Genomic DNA, 23,831 nt, shown 5'->3' on the forward strand with positions numbered 1-23,831 from the left:
CTTACAACAAAACTTTTGTGATATAAGGCTACTGAAGAATTCTTAGACTTAACATTGAAAGCATGATCCATAAGAGATAAAAATTTATAAATTAGACTTTATCAAAATTGAAATATACACTGAAAGAACCAATAAAAAGGATGAAAAGACAAGCTGAAGACTTGAAGAAAGTATCTACAAACTACATATTCAAAAAGGTCTAGTATCTAGAATATGTAAAGAAGACTCAAACTCAACAGTAAAAACAAACAACAAAAATCAATACAAATTGATTTTTATTGTTTGCTCCTTTTTATCACCAGAAAGGATATGCAGATGACAAATATGCACATGAAAAAAACGTTCAGTGTCTTTAATCATTAGATACCTATAAGAATGGCTAAAATAAAAAAATATTGATAATACCAAATAATGGCAAAAACATGAGAAACTTGATTTCTCGTGCATTGCTGATGGGAATGTGAAATGGTACAGTCATTCTGTAAAACAGTTTGATAGTTTCTTATACAACATGTGAACCCAGCATTTACACTCCTGGGCATTTATCTTAAAGAAATTAAGACCATGTTCCCACAAAATGCTATGTACAAATGCTTATAGCAGCTTCTTTATAATAATAAAAACTGGAAAAAACCCAGGTGTTTTCTAACAGGCAAATGACTAAACAAACTACAGCACGTACATACCATGGTATGCTACTCAGCAATAAAAGTCAGCAACTTGGATGAATATCCAGGGATTTTTTTCCAATACCCATGGAAAAAAGCTAATACAAAAGAATTCCATACTGTACATTTCCATTTCCATTTCCATAACATTTTTAAGTGACAAATTTATAGAAATGTAGATAGAGGGATAGCGGATGGGTTATGGATAGGGACAGGAAGAGAGAGTGGGGGTGACTATAAAGGGGAAAGGAGGGATCTCGTGGTGATGGAAATGTACTCTCTTTTTTGTTGTTGTTTATCCTCACCCAAGGATATTTTTTCCATTGATTTTAGAGAGAGTAGAAGGGAAGGAGGGGGAGAGAGAGAGAGAGAGGAAGGGAGAGAGAAACTTCAGTGTTAGAGAGACACATGGATTGGTTGCCTCCCACCCAAACTGGGGATTGAACCTGCAAACTAGATACTTGTCCTTGACCGGGAATTGAACCTGTGACCTTTAGGTGTGTGGGCTGATGCTCTAACTGCTGAGCAACACTGGCCAGGGCATGTTCCATATCTTGACTGAATCACTTAGCATCATGGTTGTGATATTGCACTAGTTTTTAAAGACTTTTCTGTTAGAGGAAACTGGGTAAAGGACACATAGGACCTGTCTGTATTATTTCTTACAACTACATGCAAATTTACAATTATATCAAAAAGTTTAATTAAACAAATGAGAATGTACGTATTCTTCCTCACGATAGAGTGAGAACATAATTTTTGAAGAAATCAAGCTGAAAGTCATTCCTGAAGTGGGATAGAGATCAGAAATGGTCTTTCCAGACTCTTCTACCCCAGCATTCTAGTCTGGGGTAGAAAAATGTCATTGGGCAATCATTTTCTCTGACTTACTTTTATTATAAGGCAAAGTCATGCAATGAAATGTTAGACAGTAGCAAAGCATTAATTAGCCAAGCTTAGAAATGTGACATGGGCTGAGGAGAGAATCCCATTCAGTTTTTGGCAAATATGGAAATGAAACCTGACTTTTTTTGAACCAAGAGTGATGGGACCAATGACTAGGCATAATGAAGCACCCAGCTGCTCCTTGGCCAGTGTGATATGTCAGTAGCAGTTACCTCCCTTAAGTGGAGCTGACAGTTGTGGATAAATGGGCCCCAGTTGCTGTGGAAGCCCCGTATCATCCATCCTCTCGGTGCTTCAGATGCTTGTCTATGTCTAACAAAAAGTTGTTTTTATCATAACTTCAGTCATAATGATTTGTGGGGTGTGTTTCACTCAAGGCAGAATAAATTGTTTGTTGCCATGGTTATTTAATCTACAGATTAACCTCTGATTATGAAAGGGTTAAACTTATGTTGCTTTCTCTTTTTTTCAGTCATGGTTCTTCAGAATGCATTAAAATTCAGAACCAAAGGTTATATGAAATTGGAGGAAATATAGGTAAGGATTCTTTAACATTTTCACTCCTAAATTCTCTGATTACTCTAAGAGAAACATGATGCTATTGTTATAAAAGTATATTTTACAAGTTTCTTAGATATACACTCAAAATCAGTGACTTTTTGATTTTTTAATCTCATGTAAAAACAGTATGACTTTCTTAAAATATTTTCATAATTTAAATGTGAATATTTTAGTTTATATAGAGTAGACTTTTGGATCTTTTAAATATGCCTCAAAGTTGGAAAATCTCTTTCTGGAGATTCATGAAAAACAAAGGAAAGAACATCATGGAACATTTAGTTAACTTCCCTATTTTCACTAGTAGTCCAACTTCATTCTTCCTGTTTCCCTGACGGTGAAAAAGGAATTTAAAGAAAATTCCCTCTACTTTCTTCTGTGCCCATATCTTCTGTGTCTGTGTCTTCTGCTTGCCTTCCTCATAGTCCAGAGGAAATATCTGTGCTCCTATATAAGACCAACTCTTCCACTCTTGTCTCACTTTATGTCCCCCCTGCCCAGTTAGGACCTTGATCCAGGTATTCCCCCATTCTCTCTTGTATCATCAACTTTCCCTCCAACTGCATCATTTCTATCTACATAAAAATTTGGTAATGTCTCTCATTTTTTAAATTTGGTTTTTATTGATTTGAGAGACAGAGGAAGGGAGAGAGTAAGAGAGAGAGAGAGAAACATGGGTGAGAAACATCATGGATGGGCTGCCTCCTGCATACCTCCCTTCTGGGGATTAAGCCCACAACCCAGACATGTGCCCTGACCAGGAATAGAACCGCCAACCTTTAGTGCATGCCCTGAACCACACCAGCCAGGGCATGTCTCTCATTTTTACAAAATTCTCTCTTGACCCCCTTCCAGTCAATGCCCATTTTTGTTCTGCTTTACAGCAAAAACTCCTAGAATCAGTTGTCTAAACTTCCATTTCTTCCTCTTGTTCGCTCTTGAAACCACTCCAGTCAAGCTTTAGCTTTCAGCACTTAAATCAAAATTGCTCTCTTGTCTAGGTCACCGGAGAACTCTTACCTTGTGAAATCCAACAATTCAGCCTGTCTTTATAACTACCTGAGTTGATCTTTCCCTTCTTTGAAAAACATTTTCATCTGGTCTCAAGGACAACCTAAGCTTTGGGCTTCCTCCCACTACGCTGGCTACTCATGGATGTCTTGTGCCCATTACTTATCCTCTCTGCCTCTTAAGATTGGAGAGCTGTAGGGTTCTGTCCTTCCACCTCTTCTTTATCTACACTTAACTTCCTTGGGGAGCTCAGTTTATCTCATTGCTTTGAATACACCTGTATGTTGATGCCTCTCACATTTACATCCAGACTTTCCCTCAAACACCAACCTTGTGTATTCAATCACTGGGCACACTCTGCTTTGAGTCTTTGCATTTGCTGACTTTTGCCTAGAACTCTCTCTTTCAGATTGTTCATTCCTTGCTCCCTTGGCTCATGCAGGCCTTTGATGAATATCACCTTTTCAATGAGACCTTCCTGGATTATATCTTCACTATGTTCATTCCACGCTTGGTTGTTCTCTAATGTTCTCATCACTACCAGACTTGCTTTACATTATACTAGCTTATTTGCTGGTTGCCTTTACCACTTTTAGAATGTAAGCATCCATAGGGTAAGTACCTTTGACTGTCTGATGCATTGCTGTAGCCCCAGCCCGATAGTTGTTTCTGGAACATAATAACTCTCAATAAGTATTCGATAAATGAATGACTCAAGCAAGCAGTCAGATCTTGGTAGTTTTGCCTGAGACTTTAATATGCATTTCAAACACACTGTATATAAAATTTTTCACATGTATTTTATCACATAGAATGATCTTTTTGTTGTTATTTCTGCCTATGGGCATTGCATCCATCATAAAGAAATTAAAATGAGCTTGCTTTTTAATCTTCTCTAGTCCTGATCAAGTTACTATCTGTAAAACCATTAGAGGACATGTATTACATTATAAATGATCATTTTATACCTGAAACAAGTCCTTGCCTTATTTTTGCTAATAGATGTGGTGAATCTAGGAAACAATTTGCCTGTGGTGATATGTCTGTATTTTCCACAATTTCGCATGGGATTTATTTTTAAGTACTTAACAGCCAGGAAGAAACAAAGAAAGAAAGGAGGGAAGGAAGGAAGATAGGCAAGCTTTGATAAGAATCTTTAAAATGTATCTACAGTCATGTTTTTGGTCAACAATTGACTGCATATATGATGGTGGTCCCATTAGATTATATTGGAGCAGGAAAATTCTTACTGCCTAGTGACATTGTAGCTGTCATATATAGCAGAACACATTAGTCACATATTTGTGGTGATGCCAGTGTAAGCAAGCCAGTGCTGCCAGTCATATAAAAACATAGCACATATAATTACAGTAGTGGGCTATACTTTCTAGATTTGTGTAAGTACATTGACCACGTCAATGTTTGCCATCTACATTTTTTGTTTCATTATATATTTTAATTGTTTATTGCTTGTCCAGTGATCAGTAAGGGTGTGGAAGTATTTAATAACTAACGTACTCAACTCTAAAAACAATAAGGAAAGTGCTTAGTGTACTTACTTTTGGCTAAGAGAACTATATTAGCCTTATTGAAACCTTACAAACACACATACATGCACACACACACACACTCAGAAGTGTTCACTCTTAAAAACGTGCTTTGATTTTCTCTTTCCTTAGGACAGCATTGCTTGGATCCAGATGCTTACATATTGGATGTATATCATGTAAATCCTCAAGCAGAATGGGTCATTAAACCCCAATCAAGTTTTTGAATGCCCTCAAGATGGCAGCTGTTATGTTTAATATGCCAAGAAAATTCTACATTAAGTCGGGGGGGAAAAGGCTGCTTTTGACATGTTTGTTCCTATAACCCTCGTGGTGTTTCTCAGCCTAAGTGGTGTCTCCCAGCATTGTCAGCGTGAACTATGGAAGAGGATATGGCTAACCATTTGAACTAAAGCTTTCTCATGACAGTTCCTTGATGAGAGTGCAAGAAAGAGGTCATGATCCTTCTGAAGAGAGACCAATCGAGAACAGGAATTCTGATCATTTCTAGTCTGTTGGCTACAGCAGAAATGAACTTGATCCTGTATATAAGGATAAGAAACACTTCTTTGTGTAGCAAATGCTATCAAACACAAGAGGTGGGAAAAAAGACTTTTTTATACTTATGCTATATATACATATATTGTCCTGTTTAAGCAAGAATGCCAGAAATATCAGTAACTTCCACTCTATACAAAAATTCAGCTCTACTTTCCAGTGGAATCAGTTTCTAAAGTTACACTACACTATTTATGCTCTGACTTACTCCTGAATTGGAGAAGGAGACACTTCTGTTTAAAGACACTGTACTATTATGTACGTTGTACTGTATCATGATAATCAGCATTCTGGTGCAAATGAACATTTCTTTTTCTTGGACTGGTGAAAACTTACATTTATAAAGCTTATTCCCTTATGAGCACAGGGCCCCCTAGGCAAGCTTAGTTTGACAAAGGGTATTCTTGTGTTTTCATAACCTTCTGTGTAGTCAAAAGTCACAGAGCCTCTATTTTTCTCATCATGATTATGGTGCTCAATGAATAGCTTTCCATGTGCCGGGCATTGATTTCCTTTTCTGATTAAACATATCACTTTTTATATTTTACAACTGTAGATAGTCACTTCTGCAACCCCAGTTTAAAAATACAGAACTGCCTTTATCCAAGAGTGCTTAAAAATACCGTTACATTCAGATTTTCATGCTGTAAAAGCAGGTTTTGTTTCTGTTCATCAATCATAGTCATGGCCAAGCACTGGGGATTAGCATCAGGTTTTAAAATCAGATGCATATTTTGTAAGCGGAAAACTGTCTCGCTATCAAGATCCTGTGGAGCCATTTTCAGACCTAAAATTGATAAGAACACACAGTCCCCATGATTGTAATTGAAAGCAAATCTAAAATATGCAGACGGGTCAGACAGCTCTGCCTTTCATCTTGAGAATGCAGATATAGTCCTTCTGGGGTGAGCTAGAAATGGGGCCGACGTGTCATTTATCCCACATGCTTTGAATTAGAATCCACAGATTGGTATTTTGTTGACTTTGTATCAGTTTTAATGAGCTTTGACACTCAAATGATTCTCTTGCAGTTCAAACAAGAGACAAAATTGCTTTCCTGAAAACATATCTGCTTACCAAGTCTCAAAACATAATGTGATAATAATTAAAGCCCACATATACAAGAAATTTTTATATGCTGCATTATGCCTTGATGTCTATAAAAACATTGCTTATATTCAACATGTAGATAATTCAGTTTCTGGTCATTAAGATTTTGTTACATTTTTGTAGAAAACTCAAATATCTATTCATTTTATTTGTTTGAGAATTCTCATTTCCTTTTCCTGAAAACGCATTAGGAAAGAAGCATGTTCTGTAAGTTTAGACTTACATTTCATTAGCTTTTGGTATGTGGGTAATTGATGACATATGAGTTTACATAATGAATTTCAAGAGTCTGAAAAATGCTTTTATCATTTTTGCAATTTAAACAACAGGAATAAACATTTCACTTTATGTTGTTGCTAAGTTCCAAGACATAAGATGGCAGTAATATATGCCTACACACATAGAAGAAATTCTTCAAATTAACTACCATACACTTCTATGTATATATGAAAATAATGATTGATTTATCTCATTGTATTTCTTATCATTTAGAATAAATTGTTGATATAGAATATTCATGAATCTAGTCATTCAGTTTTTTATTTAGGAATTTTCATTTCTTTTGACTAAAAATACATTAGAACCTATACATAAGTTCTAAGGATTTCAAGATTTACCTCACTTGTCATCAGTTTTAAATAAATGGCTAACAGATGACAGGTAAAAACAGTAAGTTCCTGAATTTCTTTGCCACTTTGTGTGTTTTCATAGGTCAGAGACTTAACTGAGTCAATTACTTTAAATTAATCACTCTAATGTATTCAAGGATGTGTGACAACTTTCAAATAACTGTATTATATAGAAGGCCACATCAATACCAATAGCATTATCCAATGATAACTTTTATTCTTAGTCATAGGGTTAACTGATTAGAGAAGAATTTTCAATAGACACACAGAAGAATTTTATGTGAATAAGAGGGTTTTGTTTTTTGGGGTTTTTTTTACTAATTTTATCTTTAAAGAATAAACAAACCCTTACAATTGAAATTTAAAAATGCATGCCACCTAAGTATTGAAAAACTATTCTTGCCTTATCAAGAGTTGTTTTAAAATAGTTATGGCAATCTGTAAAAATAGTACATTTGCAAACAAAAGCCATCAGACTGAGCTTTTAATTTCTGATTTTAATACCTTCACAACCCACCTCACCCCTACTGCCTTTGGTGTACAGTTAGGAAAATAATATCCAGGAAAGAACTAGAGAAAATTAACATTTTAGGAACACTTATTCATTTAAAAAAAACAAAAACACTAGAATTGGCTTACTTTTTCTTTTATTCTGCAAAAGAGAATCCCTTTGCTAAGCAGCTCACTTGGGGATATAATTTTTGGAGTGAATGACCTTCAAACAAACTGGAATGTTGATTTCTTTATAATGTATACACAGTATAAACTACCTCACTTGCCTTTCTTGGGAAAAAATTAATGGACTTTAACAACTTTTGTTACAAACTGTCCCTGAGTCTTATTATTTGTAACTTCAGTTAGCTTTCAGTGTACACTTAATAATATACATTTAATAATGTAAAATATTTTTAGCAAAAGCTTGAAGCCAAAAATACTCTGTAACTGTTATCTGGTATGCTTTGAGAGAGTTCCTGTCCCTTGGTCATTGTCCTGTGTGTTTAACCATACTGAGATGCAGTTTTTCAAGTGCAGGGATTAATGGTCATCTCTTCTTGCAGGCATTTTTCAACTGCTTTTCCTCTATCGCAAGTGACTGAAAAGTAGGATTAGGTTAACATGACCCTTATTTTATCATGCATATTTCAACTATTTTTCACAAATGTATCACATGCCTGAAAAGATTATAAATTGTGGGATTGAATAGTTCCTAGTTTCTGATAGGCATTTTCAACTCTTTTCCATAAATATATCACTTAATAAAAAATTACATAACATGGATTGAAATGGTTCTTTCAAGCATTTTCAGTAGGTTTACATACATATGCGCCTTAACTTTAAAATAACACATTTTCTTTCAGGCATTTTTCAACTATTTTCTAAAACTGGGATTTAATTGAAAAATGGTATGTCACAAGGAATGCCAATGTTTTATGTTGTCTCCCACCTTAAAACTTAATGATTATTTTGTCCCATCAGCTTTTATTGTTCAGTATAATATGTATGTTGCATTTTATTAATGAAAATAAAAATTAAAAATAAAAGCATTGCTATGAGAATTCTTATATTTAACTACTCTGCGGCCACCATGGTGCTGATGAAAGGACAGGAGCTTGAACATCGGGAGGTTTGTGTCTGAGCCTGTAAGTCTCTGTCACTTACTAGCCAGGTGGTGGTCTTGTTCAGGATCCACATGTACACCTCGGTCATGGTGGGTGGTTGTGGGTAGGGGGTAGATTGAATAAGTAAGCACTATTTCCCAAATTTGATGCTCTGTCTGCACAAGCTTTGAGTAGGAGCTTAAATTTTTCTTACAGAAGAGACATTTGACAAAGTTCAATACCCATTTGTGAATTTTTATAAAATTCAACATTTTACCATATATGCAAAAGGCAAGAAAAAGCATAAAGATTAGAAAATAAGAAATTGCCCCGCTGGTGTATCTCAGTGGTTGAGCATCGACCCAGAAACCAAGAAGTCATGGTTCAATTCCTGGTCAGGGCGCATACCCAGGTTTCGGGCTCTCCCCAGTAAGGGTCATGCAGGAGGTAGCCGATCAATGATGTTTCTCTGTCATCAATGTTTCTATCTCCCTTTCTCTCTCTAAAATAATAAAAATATTTTTAAAAAATAAAATGAACTATGTTTGCAGATTACATGATTATTGATATAGAAAAGCCTCAGGTATCCTCAGCTATTAAAATAAGATAATTTGCAAGGTTATAACAAGATTACATAAAAATCAATTATATTTTTATTAATAGCAAACAATTGGAAAATAAAATTTTAACTGTCACTTCCTATAGCATCAAGAAACAAAATACTCATGAGTACATTTAACAAAATATATGCAAAACATATGCTAAAAACTACAAAATACTTTTGGTAGAAATTAAAGACTAGCTAAATAAATGTATAGATATACAATATTTCTGGATAATAAGCTATGGGTGGACGAGAATTGGCAAGATGTCAGTTTTCCACAAATCTAGAGATTCAATGCAATCCCAATCGTAATACCAGTAGGCTTTTTAGGTAGAAATTGATAAACTAATTATAAAATTTATACGTAAATATAAAGAATCTAGAATATCTAAAATAATCTTACCAAAAAAAGGAACAATGTTGAATTAGAATGAATGGTGCCAAAGTATCCTATGTGAAAAGGCAACTTTGAATGGATAGTACTAGAACAATTGGATGTCCATATGGGGGGAAAAAAGTTGACCCTCTCACAGGATACACAAAAATTCAGCCAAAATGGATCATAAGGCTAATTTAAAAACCTAAAACAAGGCCTTCAGAAGAAAACAAATAACAGCTTTGTGACTTGGAAATGGGCACTGATTTCTTAGAAACAGCAATGCTTAGAAAATAAATGATAAATTAGACCAACAAAATTTAAAACGGCTGTGTATCCAGAGATCATTAAGAAATCAAATAAGCAAACCACATGTCAGGAAAAATATATATATTTGTAAAGCACATATTTGACAAAAGACAGATTCAGGATATATAAAGGAACTCACTAATTAAAAGGACAAACAACCCATTTTTTAAATGAGCATAGACTTGAAAAGACATTCAGGAAAGATGAATGTATTTGTCAAAACTACGTGAATGTTTGCTTAAGATTTCTCCATTTCATTATATGTAAATGTTGCCCAAAAATAAAAATAAAATCTGTGAATAATATATAAATATTGAAATTTAGGTAATGATATGCATAGTGAAACATTTAGGGGAAAGTACTGGTGTCTGTAACTTATTTTGAAATGTGTTTAAAAATAAGATAGATTGATAAATGCATAGAAACATTGATAGATGGATAAATTTGCATCAGACCAAACACAGTAAAATATTTATGGTAGAATGGTGGTGGATATACCAGTATTCAATGTAATATTTTCTATGCTTGAAATTTTTCATAGTATAATTTGGAAAGAATTGTTATAATGTCATGCTGAATGGTGATATATTGAATATTTTCTTCCTAACGGTTCTCAACTGGGGGTGATTTTGTCTGCCAGGGGACATGTGACGATCTCTGGAGACATGTTTGGTTGTCACCACTGGGGAGTGCAAGGATGCTATTAGCCTCTAGTGTGTCAGAAGCCAGGGATGCAGCTAAACGGGCTATAATACACAGGCCAGCTTCCACAACAAAGAATTATCTTGCCCTAATTTCAGTAGAGCTAAGCTTGAGACACCCTGCCCTAAGATTACAGACAAGGAACATTTGCTATTTCTATTAAACATTGTACAGCAGATCCTAGCTAGTGTAGTAAGTTAAGAAAAAGGAAAGACAAATTTTTGAAAGAACAAAATAATAACAAAATAATGCTGCTTAATTTGCAGGCAATATGGCTACATGATTATGTAAAATCCTCAGTAAGGAATCTATTGTTAAAATTACTAAAATTAATAACATTTAGCAAGGTCATGGGATCAAGGTCAATCATAAAAATCAATTGTGTTCTACATATTAGGCAAAGACAACTGGGAAATAAAATACAAAAGCAATACCATCTGTTCATGACTTTGGGGTAAGCAAAGATTTCAGATAATGTCGGACATTTTCTCAATTCCAAAGATCTTTTCAAAATATGATTTTAGGGATTAGCGGAGCAGCCGTGCTGCAGTGGCAGTCATCTCCCCTGTCACCACTGCTACCACCGGAAGGAAGCAAGACACTCTGGCCTGGAAGCTATCCAGACATCTGATAAGAGGACTCCTAACAAGATATAGTCACTGTAATCCTTAATTGCCTGGATCACAACAATTACCTCTCCATTTCACAGCATGAACACCACAGAACTAGAAAATGAACATTTGGAGGATAAAAACATCCAATCATCTATAACTCCTCAGATCCTCAAAGATGATAGGTAATGCTGGAGAAGATGAAGAAACGGAGGAAACTGTCTTCTCAGGAACAGAGGAAACAAAACCACAGGTCACAAAAAGTGCTTGTCCTCCACAAGGAAGATTGAATAACTGTATTACAAATGGAGGGTTTGTGTTTTTTTAACAGTTTAAAATTCTTTTTTTTTTAAATTAAGGTATTATATATGTGTCCTTATTGTCCCATTGCCCCACCAACCCCACCACCACCCCACTCATGCCCTCACCCCCCTAGTGTCTGTGTCCATTGGTTAGGCTTATATGCCTGCATACAAGTCCTTTGGTTGATCTCTCCCTCTTACCCCCGCCCTCCCCTACCTTCCCTCTGAAGTTTGAGCATCTAATCGATGCTTCTCTGTCTCTGGATCTGTTTTTGTTCATCACTTTATGTTGTTCATTATATTCCACAAATGAGATCATGTGATATTTATCTTTCTGACTGACTTATTTTGCTTAGCATAATGCTCTCCAGTTCCATCCATGCTGTTGCAAATGGTAAGAATTCCTTCTTTTTTATAGCAACACTAGAGGCCCGGTGCACGAAATTCGTGCACTGGGGGGAGGGTGTCCCTCAGCCTAACCTGCACAGTCTCCAATCTGGGACCCCTCGGGGGATGTCTGACTGCCTTTTTAGGCCCGACAGGGATCGGGCCTAAAGAGGCAGTCAGACATCCCTTTCACAATCCGGGACTGCTGGCTCCCAACTGCTCGCCTGCCTGCCTGATTGCCCCTAACCACTTCTGCCTGCCAGCCTGATCACCCCCTAACCCAGTGATGGGCAACCTTTAGAGCTTAGTGTGTCAAACTTCGCCAAAAAACTGAGCATAACTCGGGTAGTGTGTCACTTTGAGGAAAAAACTAACTCCAAGACTCTAGTCGCAAATGTTTCATCCTCAGGAGCAGCAAATGTTTCATCCTCTACATGCTGCCGCATGTCATCAGAAATGGCTACGTGTGTCAGTGCTGACACGCGTGTCATAGGTTCGCCATCACTGCCCTAACCACTCCCCTGCCAGCCTGATCGACGCCTAACTGCTCCCCTGCCAGCCAGATCATCTCCAACTGTTCTCCCCTGACAGCCCGGTCACCCCCAAATGCCCTCCCCTGCATATTCTCTCTTTATTAGATAGGGTTTTTTCTTTAACATATTGGACTGCTCTAACTGGTTTGGCTCAGTGGATGGAGTGTCGGCCTGCAGACCCAGGGTCCCGGGTTCGATTCTGGTCAAGGGCATGTACCTTGGTTGGGGGCACATACTGCAGGAGGCAGCTGATCGATGTTTCTCTCTCATAGATGTTTCTAGTCTCTATCCTTTTCCCTTCCTCTCTGTAAAAAATCAATAAAATTTATTTTAAAAAAACATATTGGACAGTGTACCTGCTGTGGTCTTGACAAAACAGTAAAAATGTAAACCCAAACTAAAAGAATCATAAAATAAACTCCTTAAACAGGAATTTCATGAGACTTGGAAAGGTGATATCCTGTGGTTGTTTCTTCCTTTTTTTCTTCTCTTTCTTTTTCTTGATGTTCCATCTTTTGTCCTTTCTTACTTTTCTCCTTCTATTCCTTTTCTATCCTCTCTTTCTCTAAACTTTTCCTTTGGAAGAATCATCAGTACTTGACTCGCTCCCTGGGGGGCGCGGGTGCCTCCCAGCCAGATACCTAGGGCTGCCTCTAGGAGGGGTTGGCGGGGTGGGGTTGAGGGGTGCCTCTGGGAGGGGATGGCAGTGTGGGGTCCTGGGCTGCCTCTGGGAGGGGATGGCAGTGTGGGGTCCTGGGCGCCTCCCATCCAGACACCCCTGGTTGCCTCCAGGAGGGGATGGCAGTGTGGGGTCCTGGGCGCCTACTATCCAGACACCCCGGGCTGCCTCTGGGAGGCGTTGGCGGTGTGGGGTCAGGACGCCTCCCAGCCAGACACCCCGGGCTGCCTCCAGGAGGGGATGGCAGTGTGGGGTCCTGGGCGCTTCCCAGCCAGACACCCCGGGCTGCCTCCGGAAGGGGATGGCGGCGTGGGGTCCTGGGCGCCTCCCATCCGGACACCCCGGGCGGTCTCCGGGGGGCGATGGCGGCGTGGGGGCGCGGAAGCCTCCCAGCCGGACACCCCGGGCGGTCTCTGGGGGGCGATGGCGGTGTGGGGGCGCGGACGCCTCCCATCCGGACACCCCGGGCGGCCTCCCGGAGGGGTTGGCGGCTTGGGGGCGCGGACGCCTCCCATCCGGACACCCCGGGCGGCCTCCCGGAGGGGTTGGCGGTGTGGGGGCGCGGAAGCCTCCCATCCGGACATCCCGGGCGGCCTCCCGGAGGGGTTGGCGGTGTGGGGGCGCGGACGCCTCCCATCCGGACACCCCGGGCGGCCTCCCGGAGGGGTTGGCGGCTTGGGGGCGCGGACGCCTCCCATCCGGACACCCCGGGCGGCCTCCCGGAGGGGTTGGCGGCTTGGGGGCGCTGACGCCTCCCATCCGGACACCCCGGGCGGCCTCCGGGGGGCGATGGCGGTGTGGGGGCGCGGACGCCTCCCATCCGGACACCCGGGCGGTCTCCGGGGGGCGATGGCGGTGTGGGGGCGGACGCCTCCCAGCTGGACACCCCGGGCGGCCTCCGGGAGGGGTTGGCGGCTTGGGGGCGCTGACGCCTCCCATCCGGACACCCGGGGCGGCCTCCCGGAGGGATTGGCGGCTTGGGGACGCTGACGCCTCCCATCCGGACACCCGGGGCGGCCTCCCGGAGGGGTTGGCGGCTTGGGGGCGCTGACGCCTCCCATCCGGACACCCCGGGCGGCCTCCCGGAGGGGTTGGCGGTTTGGGGGCAAGGACGCCTCCCATCCGGACACCCCGGGCGGTCTCCGGGGGGTGATGGCGGTGTGGGGGCGCGGACGCCTCCCATCCGGACACCCCGGGCGGTCTCCGGGCGGCGATGGCGGCGTGGGGGCGCGGACGCCTCCAATCCGGACACCCCGGGCGGTCTCTGGGGGGCGATGGCGGTGTGGGGGCGTGGACGCCTCCCATCCGGACACCCCGGGCGGCCTCCCGGAGGGGTTGGCGGCTTGGGGGCGCTGACGCCTCCCATCTGGACACCCTGGGCTGCGATGGCAGCGTGGGGGCGCGGACGCCTCCCAGCCAGACACCCCCAGCTGCCCGCCTCTCAGCGGCAGTCCTCCCTGGAACTGGGGAACTCCGGCGGGGATGAGCGTACTGGTCGCCGCCATCTTGTGGCTATGGGGGCCGCCATTTTTGTCGCGGAGGTACGGTTAATTTGCATACTACTCTATTATTAGATAGGATAGTATTCCATTGTGTAGTTGTATCACAGTTTCTTAATCCACTCATCTGCTGATGGGCACTTAGGCTGTTTCCAAACCTTAGTTATTGTAAATTGTGCCGCTATGAACATAGGGGTGCATATATTCTTTCTGATGGGTGTTTCTGGTTTCTTGGGATATATTCCTGGGAGTGGTAATACTAGGTCAAATGGCAGTTCCATTTTTAATTTTTTGAGGAAACGCCTTACTGTTCTCCACAGTGGCTGCACCAGTCTGCATTCCCACCAGCAGTGAAGGAGGATTCCTTTTTCTCCGCATCCTCTCCAGCACTTGTCATTTGTTGATTTGTTGATGATAGCCATTCTGACAGGTGTGAGGTGGTACCTCATTGTTGTTTTGATTTGCATCTCTTGGATGATTAGTGACTTTGAGCATGTTTTCATATGTCTCTTGGCTTTCCTATGTCTTCTTTCGAAAAGTATCTATTTAGCTCTGTTGCCCATTTTTTGATTGGGTTGTTTAGCTTCCTTTTGTTAAGTTGTTGAATGTTGGACATTAAACCCTTATCAGAGATAACATTGGCAATATGTTCTCCCATGCAGTGGACTTTCTTATTGTTTTGTTGATGGTTTCTTTTGCTGTGCAGAAGCTTTTTATTTTGATGTAGTCCCGTTTGTTTATTTTCTCTTTAGTTTCCATCGCCCTAGGAGCAGTATCAGTGAAGAAATTGCTTTGGCATATATCTAAGATTTGGCTGCCTGTGGATTCCTCTAATATTTTTATGGTTTCCTGTCTTACATTTAAGTCCTTTAACCATTTTGAGTTTATTTTTGTGTATGGTGTAAGTTGGTGGTCTAGTTTCATTTTTTTTTTTTTTTTTTGCATGTATCTGACCAAATTTCCCAGCACCATTTATTGAAGAGATTGTCTTGACTCCATTGTATGTTCTTGCCTCCTTTGTCAAATATTGAGCATAGTGGTTTGGGTCAATTTCAGGGTTCTCTATTCTATTCTATTCTATTCTATTCTATTCTATTCTATTCTATTCTATTCCATTCCATTCCATTCCATTCCATTCCATTCCATTCCATTGGTCTATATGTCTGTTCTTGTGCCAGTACCAGGCAGTTTTGAGAACAATGGCTTTGTAATACAGCTTGATATCTGGTATTGAGATCCCTCCTACTTTGTTCTTCTTTCTCAGGATCGCTGCAGCTATTCGGGGTCTTTTTTTATTCCAGATGAATTTTTGGGGAGTTTGTTTTAGGTCTGTGAAATATGCTGTTGGTATTTTAATGGGGAGTGCATTGAATCTATAGATTGCTTTGGGTAGTATGAACATTTTAATGATGTTGATTCTACCAATCCATGAACATGGTATGTTCTTCCATCAGTATATGTCTTCTTTTTTCAATGTCCTATAGTTTTGTGAGTAGAGGTCTTTTACCTCCTTAGTTAAGTTTATTCCTAGGTATCTTAATGGTAAATGGGATTTTTTTAAATCTATCTTTCTGTAAGTTCACTATTGGTATATAAAAATGCGATAGATTTCTTGGCATTAATTTTGTATCCTGCTACATTGCTGAATTCATTTATTAAGTCTAATAATTTCTTGATGGAGCCTTTAGGGTTTTCTATGTACAGTATGATGTCATCTGAGAATAATGACAATTTTACTTCTTTTCCAATTTGAATGCCATTTATTTCTTCTTGTCTAATCACTGTGGCTAGCATTTCCAGTACTATGTTGAACAGGAGTGGGGAAAGTGGGCATCCCTGTTTGTTCCTGTTCTTAAGGGAAATGGTTTTAGTCTTTGCCCATTATGATGTTGGCCGTAGCTTTGTCATAAGGCTTTTATTATGTTGAGGTATGATCCTTCTATTTCCACTTTGCTGAGTGTTTTCATCAGAAAAAGGTGTTAGACTTTGTCAAATGCTTTTTCTGCATCAATTGATATGATTATATGATTTTTGTCTCTCAATTTGTTTATGTGATATATCACATTTATTGATTTGTGGACATTATACCAGCCTTGCATCCCTGGAATAAATCCCACTTGGTCATGGTGTATGATCTTTCTAATGTAATGCTTGATCTGGTTTGCTAGAATTTTGCTGAGGATTTTAGCATCTATGTTCATCAGGGAAATTGCCCTGAAATTCTCTTTCTTTGTGGTGTCTTTATCTGGCTCTGGAATTAGGGTAATGCTGGCTTCATAGAAAGAGCTTGGGAGTGTGCCTTCCTCTTGAATTTTTTGGAATAGTCTAAGAAGGATTGGTTTTAGTTCTTCTTTGAATGTTCGGTAAAACTCCCCTGTGAAGCCAACTGGTCCAGGACTTTGGTTTGCTGGAAGCTTTTTGATTACTGTTTCAATTTTATCAGTAGTTATCAGCCTACTCAGGATTTTTTTTTTAGTTCTTCCTGATTGAGTTTTGGAAGCTTGTATTTTTCTAGGAATGTGTCCATTTCATCAAGGTTGTCCAGTTTGTTGCAGTAGAGTTGGAGTAGTATTTTTTGACAATCCTTTGTATATCTGTGGGGTCAGTTGTTACTTCACCTCTTTCATTTCTGGTTTTGTTTATTTGGGTCCTCTCTCTTTGTTTCTTGGTGCGCCTGGCTAGAGGTTCATCAATCTTGTTTATCCTTTCAAAGAACCAGCTCTTGGTTTCATTGATCTTTTGTATTTTTTTTTTTTTGTCTATATGTCATTTATTTCTGCTCTGATCTTTATCTCCTTCCTTCTGGGTACTGTGGGCTTTTCTTGTTGCCCTCTTTCTAATTTAAGTTGCAAGGTTAGATAATTTATTACCAGTTTTTCTTGTTTTTTGAGGTAGGCCTGGAGAGCTATGAACTTTTCTCTCAGGACTGCTTTCATTGTGTCCCATAGATTTTGGATTGTTGTGTTTTCATTGTCATTTGTTTCGAGGATGCTTTTTGTTTCTTCTTTGATCTCTTTGGTAACCCAATCATTGTTTAATAGCATGCTATTTAGCCTCAAACTGTTGGATTTTTTTTTTTGCATTGTTTTCATTGTAGTTGATTTCTATTTTTATGCCATTGTGATCTGAGAAGATGCTTATGATTTCTATCTTCTTGAATTTGAAGAGACTTTGCCTGTGTCATAATATGTGGTCTATCTTTGAAAATGTCCCATGTGCACTGGAGAAGAATGTATATTCTGTAGTTTTGGGGTGAAATGTTCTGAAGATGTCAATTAAGTCCATCTGATCTAGTGAGTCATTTAGGATTGCTGTTTCTTTGATTTTTTGTTTACAGGATTTATCCAGTGGTGTTAGTGGGGTGTTAAAATCCCCTACTATGACTGTATTGCTATCGATCTTTCCCTTAATATCTTCCAGGAGTTGTTTATGTATTTAGGTGCTCCTGAATTGGGTACATATATGTTTACCAGAGTTACATATTCTTGAATTGCTCCCTATAGTATTATGTAGTGGCCTTCCTTATCTCTTGTTATGGCCTTTACTTTGAGGTCTATTTTGTCAGATATAAGTATTACAATGCTAGCTTTTTTCTCATTTCCATTTGCCTGAAAAAAAATTTTTTCCATCCCTTCACTATCAGTCTGTGTGAATCCTTTGTTCTAAGGTGGGTCTCTTGCAGACAGAAAATATATGGGTCATGTTTTCTTATCTACTCAGCTACCCTATGTCTTTTGATTGGAGCATTTAATCCATTTACATTTAATGTTATTATTAAGTACTTGTTTGTCATTTTTATTCTTAATGTTTGTGTTTCTTCTTGCCTTTCTGTTTCTTCTTTTTACAGCAGTCCCTTTAGCATTTCTTGCATTCTTGTCTTGGTGGTAATAAACTCTTAGCCCTTTTTTGTCTGTGAAGCTCCTGATTCCATCTGCAATTTTGAATGATAGCCTTGCTGGGTATAGTATTCTTGGATTCAGTCTCTTGCTTTGCATCACTTTGTATATTTCATTCCATTCCCTTCTGGCCTGGTATGTTTCTGTTGAGAAATCAGTTGATATTCTAATGGGAGATCCCTTGTAGGTAACTTTCTGTCTCTCTCTGGAAGCCTTTAAGATTCTAACTTTGTCGTTGATGTTTGCCAATTTAATTGTGATGTGTCTTGGTGTTGGTCTTTTTGGGTTCATCTTGTTTGGCACTTTATGTGCTTCTTGGACTCGCATATTTTTTTTCTTGTCAATATCAGGGAAGTTTTCTGTCATTTCTTCAAACAGGTTTTCTATTCCTTGCTTCACTTCCTCTCCTTCTAGTAACCCTATTATGCAGATGTTTTGTTTTGTGTTGTCCCAAAGCTCCCTTAGGCTCTCCTCTTGCTTTTTAAGTTTTCTTTCCAGTTGCTGCTGTGTTTGTGTGTTTTTTCCTACCCTGTTTTCTAATTCACTGATGTGGTCCTCAGCCTCTTCTAGTCTACTGTTTAAGCCTTCCATTGTGTTCTTTATTGAAGCTATGTTATTCTTCATTTCCTCTTTGTTCCTTTTCATGTTGGTGACATTCTCATTCAGCTCCTTATAATTCTCATTGAGTTGTGTATATTTGTCATACAGCAGTTTGAGCACCCTTATAACCATTACTCTGAATTCTTTCTCTGACATGTTACTTGCCTCCAAGTAAGACTCATTTAACTCTCTTTCTGGTGATTCCTCTTTTTCTTTCCTTTGGGGATTGCATTTTTGTCTCCCCATGTTTTTCTGTAACATTTTAATTGTTTCTGTGCCCTAGATCCAACTGCTTTGCTACCCAGGTTCTTTTGGGGGTGGTGCTACTGGTGTGATCTCTTAGGTCTCCTGGGCTTCGTAATCTATCGGAGCTCTCTGCTTGAGCTATTTGGGTTCTCTTGATGTAGTTGGATCTTGAATGTTAGTTTCTTATTGGTGGATGAAATCTCGTCATGGGTTAGCAATGTGACTCACCTCCAGCTTCGTTGTGCAAGCTGTTTTGGATGTGATTGTGGCTCCGGCTCTTGTGAAAAAAGTTGTCTGAGGTATCACTTCTATGTGTTCACTGTGGGTTCCCAGAGTCCATGGCCTTGGAGGAAGGAATCTTAGGACCTGAGGCTTAGGAACTGTGACTTTGGCCAATGTGGTGTGATTCTTGCTTGTTAGCATCACTCTGCAACTCACGAGGGGCCTGGAGCCCATGACAGTGGGGGGGAGGGGTCTCATCTGTGATTGAGGCAGTGGGACTCTGACCAAAGTGATTTCCCTCTCTGAATCATGAAAAGGGTTCAGGATCCAGTAGCAGGCTGTCCAGAGGTAAGTAGCCAGGAGGGGGATGTCATGGATCCTACTGAGGTAGCTGTGTGCCCTTGGTTGGAGAGGCACACACCCAGTGGCAGCACACAGAGGGGCCCAGGAGCTGTCTGCAAGGGATGTGTGCTTGTGGGGCCCACACACTGGATCGCAGTGATTGTGGTGTGCCACCGGACCCATGGAGGGAAAAGTCCCAGTTTCTGCTTTGGGGGATGTGCGCCCTTGGTTGGATATGGACACCCAATGGCTGCTTACAGAGGTGCCCAGGAGCCATCTGCTAGGGCAGTGGGCTCAGGAGGCCCTTGTTCTGGAGTAGTGCTACTGTGGGGACTGGATGCCAGCAGCCAGGGTTGTGCCTTGAAGTGACTCAGAGAAGCACCCAGGGGCCGCCTGCTGGGGCAGCGGGCTTAGGGGGCTTTCACGCTGGATCAGTGCAACTGCAGTGACCAGAGGTTGGCAGCTGAGGAGGAGGATGTTAGAGTTTCTGCTGCCGGGGCCTTGAACCCTTGGTTAGATACGAGTGGGGCAGCTCACAGAGGTACCTGGGGGTCGCCTGATGGGGTGGTGGCCTCAGGGGGCCTGTGTGCTGAAACCATGCAACCATGGTGTCTGTGGGTAGGCAGCCAGGAAGGGGGAAGTCCAAATTTCTACTGCTGGGGCCGTGCACCCTTGTTTGGATATGAGCACGCCCAGCCGGGGCTCAAGGAGGCACCCAGGAGCCACCTATGAGGCAGCTGGCTCAGTTGGCCTGCGTGCTGGAAAGGCACAACTGTGGTGTCCAGAAATCAGCAGCCAGGAAGGGGGATATCCCAATTTTTGCTGCCTTGCGCCCTTGGTTGAAACCATGTGTGCCCAGCAGGGGCTTACAGCGGCACCCAAGAGCTGCCTGTGGAGCGGTGGGCTCAGGAGGCCTGCACACTGGAAAACCACAACTGTGGTGTCCAGAGGTCTGCAGCTGTGAGGTGGGAAGACTCAGTTTTTGCTGCTGCACCCATGGTTGGATACGCGTGCACCCTGTGGCGGCTCACAGGAACACCCACGGTGCGTTTGCCAGCAGGGCGCACTGACACACTCTGAGGGGCCCTGGCACTGAAGCCGCACAACTGAGGTGTCTGTGGGCAGGTATCCAGGAAGAGGGAATTCAAAATTTCTACTGCTGGGGCAGTGCACCCTTGTTTGTATAAGAGCACACCCACCAGGGGTTCACAGTGGCACCCACAAGCTTCCTGTGGAGCCGTGGGCTCAGGATGCCTGCGCGGCTGGAAATGTGTGACTGTGGTGTCCGGAGGTCTGCTGCTGGGGAGGGGGGAGGTCGCTCTTACTGCTGCAGGAACTGTGCACCTTTGGAGGTGAAGGTCCTATGGTCTGCAGGTCTGCAGGTGGAGCAGCAGGATTTTGGCTGGAGTGGCTGCCGGGTCGTGGGCAGTGTCCAAGGCCTGTCTGGGTGGTGGTGTTGATGAGTTCCTAGAAAAGGCCCCTCTCCCCTTCAAGATGGCGTGGGTTTCATGCCAGAGTCCCACAGCCCGGGGAGTGTCTGCAGTGGTGTTAGGTACTCCCTATCCAGGAGAGCCTGGTCTGCCAGCCCCTGCTACTCCTGCCAGATTTTCTGGAGTTTTACTTTTTTATGATATGGTTTACAATCTGGTCCATCTCAAGCCCTGGCCATTCCCCTGATGAAAATTTATTTGGACTATTCATTGTCTTTTATTGTTACCTAATTGGGGGGAAACTTTTGGAAGTCATTAGAATACCTTCAGTGCCTCCACTTCCACCTCTTTTTGGGATGTTATTAGCTGGTTTTACCATTAGGAATGCTCCATATATCAGTGAGCATGTCCATATTGGTAACAAGTGGTCTTCAACTTCAAGAAATACTGCCCTTACCCTTATCCTAATAAAACCTGGACTTGGACTCGATCCACAGGCTTTGAAGCGTTTGAAAAGAGTTTGTTTAAGATTGTCTATGGGTCCATGCCTCATGGAGGCATGTTCGTCTGCTGTTCTTTCCCTCTTCCTTATGAATTTTCCCTGGGAATAGGGGTTTCTTTTAGGTTTTGTGGTAGGTGCTGTCCCTCCTGCTGCTGTTGTCCCTTCCATGCTACATTTGCAAGGAGAAGGATATGGTACTGAGAAAGGCATTCCAACCTTACTAATAGCTGCTAGCAGTTTGGATGACATCATGGCTATCACTGGATTCAGTACATTCATGAGCATAGTCTTCTCCACAGGTGGCATACTTCATAATCTCCTAACTTCTTTTCAGAACGTAATTATTGGTGTGCTACTAGGAACATTTTTGGGAATTTTTCTTCGATATTTTCCAAGTGAAGATCAGACAAATCTTCCAATGAAGAAAGCATGCCTGATTTTGAGTTTGTGTGTTTCTGTGTCTTAGTCAGCAATAGCATTGGTATATATGGAGCTGGAAAATTATGCACACTAATGTTGACTTTCATTGTAGGAGTGAATTGGACCACAGATAAGATTGGAGTCCAAAAAATTACTTCATTTGCATGAGATATTTTTCAATCCCTTCTTTTTGGTTTGGTTGGATTGGAAGTATCTGTTGCAGCTCTTAAATCAGATGTTATTAGTATTTCTATTGCTTGTATGAGTTTAGTATTATTGGTTTGAATTTCTTTTACATTTTTATTGATGTCTTTTGCTGGTTTTAATTTTAAGGAGAAAATATTTATGGCTCTCTCATGGATTCCCAAAGCTATAGTCCAGGCTGTGTTAGGTCCTCTGGCTCTAGAAACTGCAAGAATCAGCTCACCCCACTTGGAACCATATTCGAAGGATATGATGACAATAGCATTTTTAGCCATCTTGATCACAGCTCCAAATGGAGCTCTGCTTATTAACACACTGAGGCCTGTGCTCCTTCACAGTATTTAACACAGTCCAAGATTCCTCAAGCTAACAACTTCAAAGTTGGTTTAAAAGAGAAGTATGTTATTTTAACAGTATTGCTTCAGCATGTATTGTCACAGTCATTGGAATTACAGGTACCAGATTATAGTTAACTCTGGACAGTAGTGACAATGGAAATAATTTTAAGGGACTTACAGATTCCTCAGACACACAGCCTGTTAGGACATGTGGAGGAGGAAGAGGGAAAGAGGGCTTTACTTCAGCCTTCTCTGGGGTTCCAGATGAATGTGTTTCTCTTATGAACTACGAATGGATCTGAAGTCAAAACTTTGACATTAAGGATGAATTACCAAAGCCAGTCTTAAATAATTTAAGGTGGGAATGAAATGAAGCAATAAACAGAAAGAGCCCTTATGTGATCTGCACTAAAACTATTGCAGGTATTGAAGGAGATAAAGTTTAAATCACATTTGATGGCTAGAGAAGAGCTCTCCTACATCTCAACTTGTGTAAAGTTGCTAGACAGAGCCGGATGGCATTGCTGAACCAACCACCGCAGTGATGTCTGCAGTCTGTGTCTCTGGGAGCAAACAGGGAAGCTCTAGTGCAAACTGGGATCAGAAGAGAGCCCCACAGCTGCCCACACTTGCTGATGGGGCCCCAGGGGTGGGGCGCACTGGCAGGCCAAACACACCTGTGTGGATTGTCCCCTCCAAGATGGACTGTTTATGGATTCCTCCCTAGAGAAGACATGGCTGCTGCCTCCTCTGGTGGGAACATACTCTGTCCATCTTCCTTCAGTGAAAAACACTTTCTCAAGATAAAAATGACAAAAATAAATCATCAAAAGAGACACATCAGGAAACAGAAGTGCCCAATGACATTCTCAGAAGCCTCCACTTTGTTATTCCTCTCTCCCCTGAGCACTCACAATATAGCCATTCCCATCAGATGCAGAACTACTGTTTCAGGAGGAAATGGGATCCCTCACGCCTGAGAGCAAAGGCTTTTGGTAAAACCTGCTTATTCAACCAACTACCTGTCCAAGCCCAGCCTGGAGA

At 41.3% G+C, this 23,831-nt stretch overlaps 1 protein-coding gene and 1 pseudogene across 1 annotated transcript in view; both read left to right on the top strand.

Annotated features, from left to right (window-relative positions):
• ARHGAP28 (Rho GTPase activating protein 28) overlaps window positions 1–4,917 on the top strand; it is a 145,391-nt gene extending 140,474 nt beyond the window's left edge. The window contains exons 16-17 of the mRNA XM_028139184.2: window positions 2,047–2,111; window positions 4,823–4,917. Coding sequence (XP_027994985.2) covers window positions 2,047–2,111; window positions 4,823–4,917 — 160 coding nt within the window. The remainder of the gene's footprint in view (window positions 1–2,046; window positions 2,112–4,822) is intronic.
• A 6,369-nt stretch (window positions 4,918–11,286) lies between these two features.
• LOC103305033 (sodium/hydrogen exchanger 9B1-like) lies at window positions 11,287–22,794 on the top strand (annotated as a pseudogene).
• Window positions 22,795–23,831: the final 1,037 nt, after the last annotated feature.

This window comes from Eptesicus fuscus, chromosome 12 (assembly GCF_027574615.1).
Source record: "Eptesicus fuscus isolate TK198812 chromosome 12, DD_ASM_mEF_20220401, whole genome shotgun sequence".
Taxonomy (NCBI): Eukaryota; Metazoa; Chordata; class Mammalia; order Chiroptera; family Vespertilionidae; genus Eptesicus; species Eptesicus fuscus.